The sequence below is a fragment of the Monodon monoceros genome, unplaced genomic scaffold, assembly GCF_005190385.1.
Source record: "Monodon monoceros isolate NGI ecotype Baffin Bay Population unplaced genomic scaffold, NGI_Narwhal_1 Super_Scaffold_12, whole genome shotgun sequence".
Lineage (NCBI taxonomy): Eukaryota > Metazoa > Chordata > Mammalia > Artiodactyla > Monodontidae > Monodon > Monodon monoceros.
The window spans coordinates 64148336-64165411 of record NW_021703768.1 but is presented as its reverse complement, the minus strand read 5'-3'; the positions used below and the strand labels follow the sequence as shown (position 1 = coordinate 64165411).

General features: G+C 35.8%; 1 protein-coding gene across 2 annotated transcripts in view; it reads right to left on the bottom strand.

Moving 5' to 3' along the window:
• Positions 1-3143: 3143 nt before the first annotated feature.
• FAM151B (family with sequence similarity 151 member B) overlaps positions 3144-17076 on the bottom strand; it is a 34077-nt gene continuing 20144 nt past the window's right edge. Inside the window, exons 5-7 of one of the 2 annotated variants that reach the window (XR_003792659.1) lie at positions 16592-16727; positions 5550-5681; positions 5001-5174 (exon numbers count right to left, since the gene is read on the bottom strand). Coding sequence is in view for 1 of the 2 variants with exons in the window: in XM_029216550.1 (XP_029072383.1) it covers positions 5015-5174; positions 16592-16727 (296 nt within the window). In the remaining variant the exon portion in view is untranslated. Of the gene's footprint in view, positions 5175-5549; positions 5682-16591; positions 16728-17076 lie in introns of both variants that reach the window. The other variant, XM_029216550.1, reaches the window with a different exon arrangement.

The window sequence follows — 17076 nt, the reverse complement described above, 5'->3', positions numbered from 1 at the left end:
TGCCCTTCAACTTTAATTCAGAATTTTTTGATTAGCTCTTGAATTCACAAAGTGGCAACAGACTCTCACAGCAAATACTTCAATTGAATTTTCTGAATTCTTACTACATTATGTGACCCCAAGAAAGGGATAAAGAAGAAAGGGACAATGACCAGCCTTCATGAAGATTCTTTAGCAACAACCAAACCTGGAACAACTCAGCTGCCAGATTTAGTCAGACTGGTCCCTTTCACAAGCAGAAGCATAGAAACAAAAGAGCCTCCCTAGAGGACAGGAGGTTGGGTGAGCCCCTTTCAAGGCCTGCCTGTTTTCTGTCTACTCTGATGGTTAGACTCGGGGGGTGGGGGTGGGTAGCCTTCATTGTTTAAAATTATGACATAATTAAAAATATGTAGTAAAGTAGCAATTACGGGGGAGGGGGGGCTGTAGTTCTTTAAGAAACTGATAGAATTAAAGAGCATCCTTTCTGAAGTCAGAGTGGGAGGTGAGTTCAGAGGCAGGAAGATGGGGTTTTCATTTTTCTTCCCAAATTGGTATAAAGTAGCAATGTCAACAAATCACTGAGAAATATCGCTATACCTGGCCTCTGTTCTATCCTGTTTGGGTCAGTAGCACCACCTGACGCTCTGTTACCCAAGCCCAAAATATGTATATTAGACTCGTCCTTCTCCCCCATACTTCCCATTCAACTAGTTTACAAACTCTTACAAGCTCTTCCTTCTTAACCTTTCCTCTATTTCTTGAGCCTTCCCATCCCCTTTTGTTACCACCTTAATTCAGGGCGTCATCTCCTTTCACTTCAAGAATTCTAAGGCTCCTTCTCATGCCACTGGAATCACCTTTGTAACACTCAAACCTGGTAACGCTTCCCTGCTTAAAATGGTGGGATGATTCCCACAGCCTGAAAGAAAAGGAGCAAACTTCTTAGCCTGGAAAGTGAATCTGGTCCCTGCCTAAATGTTCAGCTTCGAAATACAGTGCCTCCACAAACTTTTTTGAACAAGTGAGATCAGGCTCTTTCCCACTTAAGAGTTCCTTTGCTCACGTGCCTCTGTCTGAAAGGCCCTTTGCTCTCTCTACCTGGTGAATCTTACTTAACACAACCTAAGTATTCTCTCCCAATTAGAAAATACTGCTGTCTCTCACCACAACCTGGTATATAGTTCCATCACAGGAGTTACAGCAAATATCCAACTTACTGTTAACAAGTCTCTCTCCCCCTACTAGATGGTAAGATCCTTGAGGTAGGAATCATTTCTGAATTATTTGCACAACCTCAGCTTATCAGACATTAATTAGATGTCCCCTTCCCTCCCCCCCAGAGTTCCTATTGAGCCCTGAAGTCCTGTTACATGTCTCCCTCATGAAAGACACAAGTGACTGGACAAATTAAGGTCTTTGGACCAAAGGATGGCAGTCCAAAGGTACGAAGGAGAGAGAGGAGCAATCACAGTGAAGAGTAAGAGTGACACTCATGGGGGACACTGGAACAATGACCCTGAGTTCCTGCTGCTGGGGTGCCAAGAGCTGCTGGATCCCGCCCCACTTCTTCCAAGAGCTGGTTATCAGCTCTTCTTGGTTTCACTAATTCATTATACTCCCATTTTCTAGATTAAAAAGTACTTCAGCGCTACTATTCTCATCTCTCTTTTTAAACACACTATTTTCCTTGCATTGATTCATGAATTTATGATTGTAAGAAGATAGTAAGCTCATATTAGGCAGGCTCCCATCTTAAATTTCAAGATGAGGAATAGAGCATTTTTCTATATAGTCACTAGGTATTTAGTTTTTTAATTTAATTTATTTATTTGGTTGTGTTAGGTCTCCGTTGCTGTGCGCGGGCTCCCTCTAGCTGCGGCGAGCGGGGGCTACTCCTCGCTGTGGTGCGTGGGCCTCCCATTGCGGAGCACGGGCTCCAGGCACACAGGCTTCAGTAGCTGTGGCGCACGGGTTTCAGTAGTTGTGGCTCGCGGGCTCTAGAGCACAGGCTCAGTAGTTGAAGCCCAGTTTTTTTTAATTACAAGGAAAAATCCAAGACCCTAGCTCCAACAAACAAGCAAATAAACAACCTGTTCTGAATAACTTGCAACAGTTTTCAATTGGATAAATGAGTATGTTAGCAATCACATCACTCTTACAGGGCCATAAGCTACTGCACCTTTAAAAGCTCTGATTTTTTGAAAAATTGGATGTTGTACAAAAGTATCTTCTAGGACTAGGATTGCTCTGCAGACTTGGGAGACAGCAGTTGGATGCTGTGGGATTTTAACAGCAATAGATTAGACCTAAGAACCTGGAGAGAAAAAAATAGGTGGTACTAAAACATTTACTTATTTTCTGTCTGTGAACTTCTTCCCAAGTATTTAATAATATCTTACAATTTTATACGTCAATTGTATCTCAATAAAACTGAAATTTAAAAAAGGAAAGAAATAATTGCCTACTCCAAGTCATGAAAACATTCTCCTTTATTCTCTTCTAAATGCTTTATAGTTTTAGAGCTTTCACTTTTAGGCCTAAGATTCAACTGTAATTATTTTTTGTATATGGTGTGAAGCAGGGATCAATGTTTTCCTTTTTCCATAGGGACCAAAATCCATTAAAATTTTACTTTTGGGGACTTCCCTGGTGGTCCAGTGGTTAAGAATCCGCCTTCCAATGCAGGGGACATGGGTTCGATCCCTGGTCGGGGAACTAAGATCCCACGTACCACGGGGCAACTAAGCCCGTGCACTGCAACTACTGAGCCCACGCGCCACAACTAGAGAGCCTGTTTGCCACAACTAATGAGCCTGTGTTCTCTGGAGCCTGCACGCCACAACTAAAGAAGCCTGCGTGCTGCAACAAAGAGCCCACGCACCGTAACGAAAGATCCTGCATGCTGCAATGAAGATTCTGCATGCCGTAACTAAGACCCGGCGCAGCCAAATAAATAAATATTTTTTTAAAAATTTACTTTTCAACAGAATACATTTTATAATTCTCTTATGTAATTTTTATTCCTGAGAACACTTTAAAATATAGCTTTAAATCTTAATCTAAATGACACTTAGTTGATAAATTTCTCAATATAAAGGCATTTTGCCTTAAGACTAATACTTTAAAAAATATTATTAAGGATAAAGTAGTAAAGTTAATCTTCTGGACAAATGAATTTGATTTCAAACTTAATTAAAATGCAATTCATTTATAAATTCAGCTCTCTTTGTAAAAGCAAAGCATGGTCATTTTAGAATATTTATAATGTAAACATTACTTTTTACTATAATTTTAAGAGTTATTTGTTGCAATTATTAACATTTTATAATTATGAAATTGCATCTTTTGCTGTTGGCAAACAATCATAGAAAGTGAAGTTTTAGGTGTTGACAAATAGCACCACATTCAGTTGTAGCTAAAATTTTAAGTGGAAATATGATCATTTTCTTGAAGTATTTATATGTATACAATGTTCATGTTATATGTCTTACTGCTATCTATCTACAATGGATATGATCACATGATAAGTCTAAAAGAAGGGAACTATCTGTTGAGCGCTTGCTATGTGATGAGCATTGAGCTACAAGCTTCCATTGCATGAATCTCGCTTAACCTTCACAACAACCCTACAAGAGAAGCTTCATCCTCTGCGCCCCTCCCCCATTTTATAGATGAAGAAATCAAGACTCAATGAGGTTAAATATTTCCCCAAATCTATGGCTACTAAGGGACAGAGGTGGTGCTGTAAGGGAAGTCTATCTGAATTCAAAACCCAAGCTCTTTTCTCTACATCGCACTACTTTATTCACTGGGAGAAAATGGTTGATAAAAGATAAATTACATATCTTAGGACATTCATTGGTAAATTACTTTCAATAAATCAAAGAAGCAACATGTTTTTCTGAATATCTTGCTCAGGACTACGCCAGGCACTGTAAATACAATTAAGAGTGCTCTCTTACCATAAAGCACTTTATAATCTAGCTGAGGAGACATAACTACTATGTATGACACAACTAGTGAAAAATATTAGTTGAAATTAACTGTTAAAGTAAGATCTGGAGACTACAGATGGTGTAGCTGTTTTTGAAATGAAGGACTGTGTTGATGACACTGAATTAACTTTTAGAGTGGGACCACGTTAGGAAGGGTCTTGCAAGAATAAAATTCAATGAAGTTGAATTTAAGAATCCCCTAGAGATTTTTGATTTGACATAAAGGAAGAGGTGTTTTTTAAAAGATTTTTTTTTTCCAGCAGAAATATTCAGGGTATCTTTGAGAAGAGTATGAGGAATGAAGTCATGAGGAACCAGTTTTTGAAATTCTAGTAGTAGAACAAGGGCCTGAACCAAGGTGATGTTGGTGAGAAACTTGAAGATCAAATGATATATTACCAGGATTAAAATTCTGCTCTCCAATAGTATTTTGCTCACTCTAGATATTATGATCAAAATAAAGAATACAAAAAACATATACGGCTGTCGGCATACTCCCCCAAATATGGAAGTTCTAGATACATCTAATTTTAATCCGTATTGTTTTTGGTAAAGAGACTTGATCTTGTTATAAGAAAGCTGCTCATCCCTGTGAAAGTTAAAAACATTTTTAAAGCCCTCTTACTCTTCTGTAGTCTCTGAATAACTAGTTCTCCAGGAAAAAGGAAAGAGGATGGCATATTTTTATGAAATCTCTATAATGCTAGTGCCAACAAAATGTGATTTAATAGCTGTATGACATGTGGATTCTTTCAATTATCTTCAGTATACCAAAATTTTTTATAAAGAGTTTTAAAGATTCATTTTCCTAAAGTATTGTTATACTAGCCCAATGCAATCTCTTCTTTCCAAATCTTTTAGGTAAGTACAGTATTATAAGGACATAAGCCTAACAGAGTAAGCACTCAGTAAATGTTTTTTGACTGGATAAACTGGAACATAAATCAATCATCATAATTTATATGGTAACCAATTCAGACCAAAGCAAAGAAGGATTATGAAACCAAAACATGAAATAATTTAGCAGAATTTTCATCTTAGAGATTGATTTTGATTCCAATGGCTTGTTTAAATTCATGGTTTTGTGGTTCCAAGATGTCATAGAAAACTCTTTTTTTGTCAAAATGGCCTCTAATAAAAAGTAAATCTTCAGTGGAATAGCTATCGTTTTTTCCAGTCCAAACAGTCAGGCTGTACCTGCATTAAAATAAAACAGAATTATATAGTTAAAAGAGAAAGATAAGAAACAGTGATGAAGAATTCCAATAAGCCTAAAAACAGTTACTCTCATTTGTCTCTAACCCAAATTCACACAGAAGAAAAAATTAATTAGCACTGGTGGAACTATATTTTCCTGTTTCATTCCTTCATCAACATCAAAGGGACTAGAGAGAATAAAATTCACACTACTGTTGCCTAAATTAGGTCCCGCTGTATCTGAATTAATGTTAAATGGCTTTAGAAACCCAGACTGGTAGCACTGGAAATGCGCCCAATTTTGGACAAAAGAACTGAGGAGATTGTGTTGCTGATCAAGGAATCTGTTCCCTACACAAAAACCACAGCTCTAACCTGGTTTCTTCAGTAGCCAGGCCACAGTCGAAAGCACGACTGGAAGGGACAGTGAAGAGACACAAATGTCACTGACGTTCCCAACATTCATATTCACTTATAAGTGGCCCCGCTATCCCTTCCGGGGGTTTTCTGTATGAGATACAAGAATGCCAAGAGATGTCACTAAGAATACCAAACAGAATAAACCTAGATGTATTTCTGGAGTTAAAAAACAATAATAATATATGAAGATTTATTATGGATATAAGAATATGCTCAGAATTGTAATGTTAATTAAATCATATATTTTCATTTCTCCTGTGACATTACTATTACATTACTCTTAGTAGAGTTTAGAGAAATGCGAAGCTGTTAAGTATTTTCATATTTATTTTCCTCATAAACTTGTCAGAATCCAGGGAAAATCTCCAAAGCAGTTCTTCTGCTAATGATAAGAAACAGTCTAAACAATGTATATATTCTTGTTATACTGACACATTACTGTCCTTAAGGAAATTACTTTGGATTTTGTTCCATAGTAGTATTATGTGACAAACTAAAAAGAATTTTAAACTACAGTAGGGAACACAGAAAAAAAAAAGAGAATTACTTTAAAAACATATTTTTGCTAAAATGGCATTTTTATTACTTTATTGAGCACCACGGTGACAAACGTTATAAAAAGACAGATATGAATTTAGGTTAAAAGAAGTTATTCATTTTATTTCCAGTGTTATTTTGCCTCTTTTAATCCTCCCGCTACTGTATTTAAACTAAAAGTAGGAAAAATAAAATTGACTCAGGGTATTTTAAATGCATTCATTCAAATCAATTCTCAGATTTCATTTTTAAAGCTCTTTTCATTGTGATGTAACATGTATAGGAAAAGATGCATAAAACATAAATGTTTTAACAAATTATTATAAAATGAACTCCGGTGTAACAAAACACAAATCAAGAAAAAACACTGCCAGCACCTCAGGAGACACCTGTATATCACTGCCCCATCACAACCTCGCCTTTCCCCCAGAGTCCTCACAACCTTGTCTTTTGGGTTGCCATCTTCTTGCTTTATTTACCACCTGTATATCCATCCTAGACAATACAGTTTAATTTTTGCCTGTTAATGAATTTTACATAAATGGAATCATACAGGATATAATTTTTTTGGTCTTGCTTCTTCTGCTGAATATTGTTTGTGACATTTATCCAACTTAAAACAGGTAGCTGGTTTATGCATTTTCTTTGGGAAACAGTTTAGCAGTATCTACTAAAGCTGAAAGTATGAATATCCTATGACCTAGAAATTCTATTTCTAGAAATTCCTTTCTGATATAACCTTTATAAATGCAGGCACATTTGCACCAGGATGTGTGTGTGTGTGTGTGTTCACATTTATATATATGAATGTTCACAGCAGCAATCTTTGCAATAGCAAAAACCATGAAATAATCCAAATGTCATTCAATGATAGAATAAACTCTGAATGATGTTGAATGTTTTGCCTGTGTTCTCTTCTAGGAGATTTATGGTGTTATGTTTTATATTTAAGTCTTTAAGCCATTTTGAGTTTATTTTTGTGTATGGTGTGAGGGTGTATTCTAAATTCATTGATTTGCATGTGGCTGTCCAACTTTCCCAACACTGCTTGCTGAAGAGACTGTATTTTCCGTATTGTATATTCTTGCTTCCTTTGTCAAGGATTAACTGACCTTAGGCGTGTGGGTTTATTTCTGGGCTCTCTATTCTGTCCCAATGATCTGTATGTCTGTTTTTGTGCTAACACCACACTATTTTGACTACTGTAGCTTTGTAGTATTGTCTGAAGCCTGGGAGTGTTATGCCTCCTGCTTTGTTCTTTTTCCTCAGGATTTCTTTGGCAATTCTGGGTCTTTTAATTGTTCTAGTTCTGTGAAAAAATGCCATGGGTAATTTGATAGGAATTGTATTAAATCTGTAGATTGCTTTGGGTAGTATGGCCATTTTAATAATGTTAGTCCTTCTAATCCAAGAGCATGGGATATCTTTCCATTTCTTTGAATCATCTTCAATTTCCTTGATTAATGGTAAACAACAAAGCTTTAATGTAATATATTACTAGAGAAATTTTCATAACATTGGGGATGGGAAAGAATTCTTAAACAAGACACAAAAATCACTAGCCGTGAAGGATATGTTCGAGTAATTTGAACACATTAAAATTCAGAAATTCCTTCCATCAAAAGACACCATGAACACTCTTGCACTGCTGGTGGGAATGTGAATTGGTTCAGCCACTATGGAGAACAGTATGGAGGTTCCTTAAAAAACTACAAATAGAACTACCATATGACCCAGCAATCCCACTACTGGACATATACCCTGAGAAAACCAAAATTCAAAAAGAGTCATGTACCAAAATGTTCATTGCAGCTCTATTTACAATAGCCCAGAGATGGAAACAACCTAAGTGCCCATCTTCGGATGAATGGATAAAGAAGATGTGGCACATATATACAATGGAATATCACTCAGCCATAAAAGAAACGGAATTGAGCTATTTATGATGAGGTGGATAGACCTAGAGTCTGTCATACAAAGTGAAGTAAGTCAGAAAGAAAAAGACAAATACCGTATGCTAACACATATATATGGAATTTAAGAAGAAAAAAAATGTCATGAAGAACCTAGGGGTAAGACAGGAATAAAGACACAGACCTACTGGAGAACGGACTTGAGGATATGGGGAGGGGGAAGGGTGAGCTGTGACAGGGCGAGAGAGAGTCGTGGACATATACACACTAACAAACGTAAGGTAGATAGCTAGTGGGAAGCAGCCGCATGGCACAGGGACATCGGCTCGGTGCTTTGTGACAGCCTGGAGGGGTGGGATAGGGAGGGTGGGAGGGAGGGAGACGCAAGAGGGAAGAGATATGGGAACATATGTATATGTATAACTGATTCACTTTGTTATAAAGCAGAAACTAACACACCATTGTAAAGCAATTATACCCCAATAAAGATGTTAAAAATAAATTAAAAAAAAAAAAGAAAAAGACACCATGAAGAACATGAACAGGTTAGGCACAGAGTTGTGGAAGATTTTTGTAAATCAAAAGGGCTCTAATACAGAATTTATAATGAACTTACCTATGAAATAGAAACAGACTCACTGATATAGAGAACAGACTTGGCAGTTGCTAAGGGGGAGGGAGCATGGAAGAGGGATGGATTGGGAGTTTGGGATTAGCAGATGCAAACTATTATATACACAATGGATAAACAACAAGGTCCTACTGTATAGCACAGGGAACTATATTCAATCTCCTGTGATAAACCATAATGGAAAAGAATATGAAAAAGAATGTATATATGTGTATGTATGTATATATATATATATGTATAAATGAATCACTTTGCTGTACAGTAGAAATGAACACATTGTAAATCAACTATACTTCAATAAAATTTTTTTAAAAAGCTTTGTTGTTTACCTTTCATATTTAATAAAAGACTCTGAAAGAGATGAAGTTAAGAGAACCCCAAAATTAGGGACAGAGTTCCAAAACAAATCAACAATAACAAAAACAGGACTCCCCCCCCAAAAACAACAACAATAACAACAACAAGCTAGACAGAGAAGTAGAAGAATCCACTTAGTGCAATGCCATGGAGCCAAAGGACAAGGGAGTTTCAAACTGAAAAGGGAGACCAGCAGTACTCAAATGTTGCAGAGATTAAGAATTTGGCTTGAACGAAGTATGATCTTCAAATGAGAAATTTCAGGAGAGTAACTGACTACACAGAAGTGGAGGGTGAGGAAACTGAGGCAGTAAGTAATGAAAGAAATGGGATGACAGGATCATCCTATTTGAACATGGCAGCCTAAAGTCAGCACTGCCTCCTTTTTCTCCTAGAATCACCTTAAAGTAACAAAAAGAACAAAAGAATGAAAATAGAAACCCCATCTCCAATGAGAGCTGAAAGTGCAAATTACAAAACAGGTGAGAAGGTTTCTAACAGCAAGAGAAATTAAGGCCACATGTTAAGGAGGTGGAGAGAGTTTGCTCATGTATGCAGATTACAGAGAAGGCCTAAAAGAGACTCTTCTGGATGAGAGGCATATCCCACGGAAACACTTTGCACAGTGGGAATGGTGTCCTTGAACTACGAGTGGGAGCTTTCCTGGATTAGATTTGGTCTCAAAAAGCAGTGGAGACAAAGAAATAGAACAGGAAAGCCATAGTTGTAGGAATCAGACTGTTCCTGTGAAAACCCAAAAGTTTAAATTTAAGAGACACGTGAAAGATCTTACCTAGAGACACCACAACTGCTTATCTCCATTGACTGGGGAGAAGTTAAAGGCTAAACAAGTCATACGTAAGACTCTCTGGGTCATAAAGAGCATAGTCCTGATCCCTCTCCACTATGAACTTTAGGCAAGTAGCTGGTCTAAAAAACACCTCACTTTCTTTAAAGCAGATAATCAAAATAAATTTGGCAGAGATTTTATACAAAGAAAATATACAAGAAAATATAAGAAAAAACACATGGCAGATGGAGAAATAAAAACCTCATCATTAGAAAAAAACTATCAGATAGCTGAAACAGATATAAAACTACTTAAAAAAAAGGAAGCCACAAAACAGATGAAAGCCATAATCCACACATTTTTTAAATGATGCAGTTGCCTTTTTGAAGAGCACAAAGCAGATATACAAATTCATGGAAGAAGTTTCAAGACAACAGAAAAGAGAAGATAAAATATTAATTGGCAGATCTTAGGAAAGAAGTGGAAAATTAATACTATTACAGAAATATGGTGAAATCTGAAGGTATACTAGACTAGAGAGAACAGACATTGTTGAAAATATTGTAAGGGTCAGAGAAGACAAATTATAAAATACAGTAAAATAAAATGCAAACAAATAAAAAGGAAAGAAAGACTAAAGAGAAAACAATAGATACCAAAGACAGGCAAAGGAGATCTACATATTCATAACTGGAGTTTCTGAAAGAGAAAACATAGTGGTACAAAGGCAACAGAACAAGTATTTAATACAATTCAGAGAAACATTACAGGAAAGAAGAGCATTTAAATCTATATATCGAAAAAAACTCCATATTGCTGAAAAAACTGGTATAGAATGGTCCATACTGAGACATATTCTAGTAAAATTACTAGGCATCAAAGATAAAGAACCCTTTCTACATTCAGTTTCCCGCATTTCCCCCCTCCAAAATCAAGTCGCTTATAAGGGCAAACAAATAATCAGGCTGGCTTCACACTTTGCCACATCAATACTCACATTAGAAAGCAGAAGAGGTGCTTCCCTAGTGGCACAGTGGTTAAGAATCTGCCTGCCAATTCAGGGGACATGGGTTCAAGCCCTAGTCCGGGAAGATCCCACATGCCATGGAGCAACTAAGCCCGTGCGCCACAACTACTGAGCCTGAGCTCTAGAGCCTGCGAGCCACAACTACTGAGCCCACGTGCCACAACTACTGAAGCCTGCTGCCTAGAGCCCATGCTCTGCAACAAGACAAGCCACCGCAATGAGAAGCCCGTGCACCGCAATGAACAGTAGCCCCCACTCGCCACAACTAGAGAAAGCCTGCACACAGCAACGAAGACCCAATGCAGCCAAAAATAAATAAATAAAATAAATAAATAAATAAAAAGAAAGCAGAAGAGCAGGGCTTCCTTGGTGGTGCAGTGGTTAAGAATCCACCTGCCAATGCAGGGGACATGGGTTTGAACCCTGGTCTGGGAAGATCCCACATGCTGTGGAGCAACTAAGCCAGTGCGCCACAACTACTGAGTCTGCACTCTAGAGCCCACGAGCCACAACTACTGAGCTCGTGTGCCACAACTACTGAGCCTGCGTGCCACAACTACTGAAGCCTGCACACCTAGAGGCCGTGCTTCACAACAAGAGAAACCACCGCAATGAGAAGCCCAAGCACCGCAACAAAGAGTAGCCCCCGCTCGCTGCAACTAGAGAAAGCCCACGCACAGCCACGAAGACCCAATGTAGCCAAAAAAATAAATAAATTTATATTAAAAAAAAAAAGAAAGGAGAAGGGCAATGCCCTCAAAATTCAAAAGGCATTGTGAGCCAAGAATTTTACAGCCAGCCAATCTATCATTCAATATGAAGTACAAAGTTGGACATTAAGAGAGTACAGTCAACTCAAATTAGGTGAGAGGGGGGGTGAAGAAATACACTAATTTTATTATTGCTCATGGAAGTTAACGGGCACTTGTAAAGAAGTAAATTAAGCATATTTTATAAAGTAGCAGTAAGAAATAACCAATAGGAAAAAAAAACTAACTTACCAAATATTCAGAATTAAAAATACAAAAGAAAGAAAATAGCTACAGTGAAATGCTTTTTAAAGCTACAGAAATAGCAAATATGTTAGTTTTTCTTTTAAATGACAGAAACAAGACCAAATATATCTGTGTTATAAATAAATGTAAATAAGTTAAACTCTTCTTTTTAAAAGAAAGACTGTTAGATTAGATTAATGAGAGCTAGGTATCTAGGCATCTGATAAGGAATTTAACAACATGGAAAGAAAGAAGGCTAGAAAGAACCCTCAGGGGTTGGGTTGAAATTGGAAATATCAGTATGAACTCATGGGTTGGTTAAACACACACACACACACACACACACACACACACACACACACACAGAGAAATGTTTATGTATGTAAGTCTATATAGGTGTGTTTTTATATACATACATATATACATACACAGACCATAACTACACATATACATGCACATATATTTTCCAGCTCTGTCCACTAAGAGGTCCTGGGAGCACTGACACCCTAGGAGCAATGATTATACTAAAATCCCAGATTTTGCTTTCTAAATACCACCTGCTGCTATAATCAAGCAGGGATCCTTGAAGAAGTGACTGATTTGAGAACTGGGACAAGTACGTGATGAGCTTGCCAAGAATGCAAGACCTGAGGTCTGTCATGAGGAAATATTGAACTGACCGAGACTGTGGACATTTTTCATAATAAAAGGCCTGTAGTCTTGAAGACTGTCATGTGTACGAGAGGAAGGGAAAAACCGAGGAACTAACTATTTTGAAGGAGACTTATGCAAACTAAATGTAATGCACGTTCCTGGAGAGTTTCTTGGACCACAAGAAAATAAGAAGGATTGCTGGAATGGTTGATAAATTTGAATGGGGTCTGCAGACTGCATGGCAGTGTTGCCTCAATGCTGATTTCCTGGTTGGAAGGTTGCATACTAGTAATACAGGAGTGCATCTTTGTGTGGGGAAGTGTACACTGCAGTACTTAAGGATATGAGGCATCATGATAGAAAAAAAAACATAGAAAAAAAGAGAGAAAGAGAGGTGGGGGGAGAGAGAGGGATGGAGGGAGAGAGAATGGTTAAACAATTTGGAAATCTGGGTAAAGGAGATGTAGTAGTTTTATGCAACTTTTCTGTATGTTTAAAATTATTTTTTTAATGACAATAAATCAGCCTTAAAACAGTCAATGAAAAATAAAACTTTATAAATTTATTTTTCAAAGAAAAGATAAAGCAAATTTATTCAAGCCAAACAAAAAGACAATGTGAATTTAGGTAAAAAATATCATTAAACAAGACCAAGAAGGAGAACTTTTAATAATAAGGTATAATTCTTCATGAAGATAATAAAACCTATATGAATATGCCCCAAATAACATATCATGAGCATTTAATAAGCAAAAATTATAAAGGCAGAAGAGGAAGCAGACAAAAACACTTTAATAGTTGGAGACTTTAACTCTCTTAGTCCATAAGAGAGCAAGTAGCCAAAAAATTAAAGATGCCAAATATTTGCACACATGCAAAATGGCACACTCATAAGGTTATTCATTATAGCATTGTTTGTAATATCAAAGATTAAAAACATCCTTTATGTTCATCAATAGGGAGGCTGGTTAGATAAATTATAGTACATACATAAATACAATGCACCTAGAAAAGGAAAATGAGGAACTTTGAAAAAAGCTCCAAGATGTATTGCTAAGTTAAAAAAAAAAAAGCAAAGAACAGAACAGAAGCAAGGTATATAATATGATACCTTTTGTTTTAAAAAGGAGGGGAAAATAAGAATCTATACTTGTATTCACTTTTATATGCATAAAGAAACTACTAATGCGGTTGAACAAGAAACTGACAACTGTGCTTAGTGAGGCTGGGCAGGACTGGGTGAATGGGAGAAAGGCTTTTCACAGTATAACTCTGTTCATTGGTTTTTAAACCTTGTGATTATATTACTTATTCAAAGAATTACATTAAAAATATTTTTAAAAGCAAAGAGTAAGGCATGAAAGACTTAAATAACGTAACTAATAATGTATGTTATTAACCTGTCACAGTAGTTTTATTCTAATATCCAGTCTCCTTTCTGTCTTATAGCAATCCCCTGAATTCTAACTAGGCAAAAGACTGTACAGAATAATAGCTACATGTCCCAGCTTCCCCTGCAGCTAGGTATAGGCATACGACTAAGTTAAAGCCAATGAGTGTGTCCAGTGCCCTTGAAGAACAGACACAGGCCCTGAGCCTCTTTTTCCCTCCATCCTACCAACTGAAACTCAGACATGGCAGTAATCAATCTGACCATATAGATGAGGTCAATATCCTAAAGGAAAACAAGTACCAAGACAGAAGGATTTTGGGTCCCCGACACTGTGAAGGCATCAAATCTGCCCTGGCCTATTTATGCTTTTCCAGTTATGTGAGACAGAAACAAACTTAAGTTTAAGCTATTGTTAATTTAGGTTTCTGTTATAACAGCCAAACTATATCCTCATAAAATACATGAACTCATACAAATATCCATATATCAAACCATTAATAAAACCTTAATAAAGTCTACGAAGTAGAAATAATATAGACATTACCTGATTACTATACAATAAACCTAGAAAACTATTAACCAATCCAAAATAAAATAATTCTACTATCTCAGTGCCTAAAAAATTTTCTCTTAAAACAACTTTTGAGACAAAGGAGAACAAAACCACAATTGCAGAATATTTATAAATTAACAGTGATGAAAACCTACACATAAGATAAAATAAGATACAGCTACAGCACTGGTCAGAGAAAAAAGTATAGTCTTATATATTTATGTTAATAAATATAAATATATTAATAAATATTAAAAATGAAAATAAGCATCTAAGAAACTAGAAGAAACTACACGAATAGAATTTTAAAAGATAAAAAGCAGAAATTAGTAAATCATAAACCAGAAAAATACATAATCCAAGAGTTCATTTTCAAAAAAAAGAGAAATAAATCATTTTCTAGTTTAATCAAGACACAAAGGAGAAAACTCAGATAAACAAAATAAGGAAATTATTTTAGAGACACAGAAGAAACCAAAAGAAAACTATTTTAATCATCTGTGTGTAAATAAATCTTAAAACTTGGGTGAGATAAACAATTTTTTAGGAAAATACAATATATCAAAATTGGCTACCATACAGAAAATCAACCATTTACCATGTAAGAAATAGAAAAGACTGTATAAGTTAAGCTTTCCCCAAAGCACCAGGTTTAAATGGTTTCAATGTTGAGTTTATGAAAACTCAGGTACAGGCCTCATTTGAATGTTACTTTTAACATTCCCGAAAATGTAAAAAGAAAGAAAGGTCCCTAGTTTTCTAATGAAATATTCATGATATTGATACCTAAAACTGAGAAAGAAAAAAAAACTACAGACCAATCTCACTTTCAAATGCTGAAATCCTAACTAAAATATTAGCAATAAAATTCAGCAGTACATTAAAAGAATGATAAATTCTAATCAAGTGGGGTTTATTCTGTAAATGTGTGGATGGTTCAATATATAAGATATTAATAAAATTTATTTTATTAATAGATAAAGGGAGAAAATATTTATTTTCATAGAAACTGAAAAAAGCATTTAGTAAAAACTCAATACCCACAGGAATGTGGATACTTCTTTTATGTTTGAGTATATGCTTCCTTACTCTCTACAATATAGTGAATTATCAAACAGGGTCTTTTTCTGGATGATTTGTGATCATTCTTTATTTGTTAGAATTCTTTACAACTATTTGACATATGTGTTGAGGATGGTTTTACCAGAACCTATTTTTATGTATTCAAATGTATCAAACTTTCCTTTTATAGCTTCTGGGTTTTGTGCCTTACTAAGAAGGGTCTTCTCCATTCTGAAACTATATAAAAAAAGAATCATCACTTGTGGTTTTTTTATGCATTTAATGTTTGTTGTTCAAGTCTTTAATTCATCTGGAATTTATTTTGGAGGAAGGATTAAGGAAAGATGTTAACTTTGTTTTTCCTACAATGTTGGCCTGTTGTCCCAACACAAGTTATTGAACTTTTGCTCCAATGATCTGAAATACCAGATTTTTCCTGTTCTAAGTTCCATGATAGAGTTGGGTTTATTTCTGGACATTCCCTGCTGTTCTATTGACTAGTCTACTGAAAAGACAGTATCAAAACTATTTCAATATCTGTAGCTTTATAATATTTAATATATGGTCCAACCAATTTTTATTACATATTAAAATAATAAAATTTTGGGAATTCCCTGGAGGTCCAGTGGTAAGGGCTTGGTGCTTTCACTGCCGAGGGTCCAGGTTCAATTCCTGGTCAGGGAACTAAGATCCCACAAGCCGTGTGGCCAAAAAAAAAAAAATAATAATAATAAATAAATATAATTTTTATATGGGAAAGACTTCTGGAATTATGACAGAATTCAAAGGGAAATTATTTTACCCACTTATAACTTTTTGTGAATGTATAACATAATGAAAAAAATGACAAACATTTACTGGCACCTACTATGTGCAAAAGCTTTTGTGAGGAACAGAGGTGAAAGACATGATGTTGAGGTTCATCAAGGATCGTCATTCCAGTGAGGAAGTCCAAGCACTTACAGAATCAGTGTTCATTCTCCATCTCTTTCTCTCACACACGTTGTCTTTACATAATCAGTTTTCATTTTCTTTCTCTCACACACACTCACATGCACACACTATATTGTAAAACTTACACGTACCTGTTTGATTGCTTTAACAGCCAAAGTAACTGAGAACAAGACTGCCTGACTAATGCTGCTCTGACAGGAAATGTTACAAGCTGATTTAGTTCATTACATATATATTCCATCTCTTTCACCATTATCCAACTGTAACCTGAAATGAAAAGAAAGATATTTAACTTTTCTAACCAAAGTCCTACAAGTCAATTAAGTAAAAAACTCAATTACATATGAATAGGTAAATTCATAGGTAATTCATAAACATTTCCATTTGGATTCAGAGAAATTAAAATACCACTTAATGCAAGAAAAAATTTTGAGTGGAAAATGTAGATAAAAAATTAAATCTAAGTAATGTCACAAGTGACCTAGAGCAATAAACAAAAAATTAAAACATTAGAAAGGAATTTATTAATCTCTCAAGTACAAAAAAGGAAATTCTGACATTATATTTACTTTAAAGATTCTAAGGCTCTGCATCATTAATATTCTCGATAAACTTA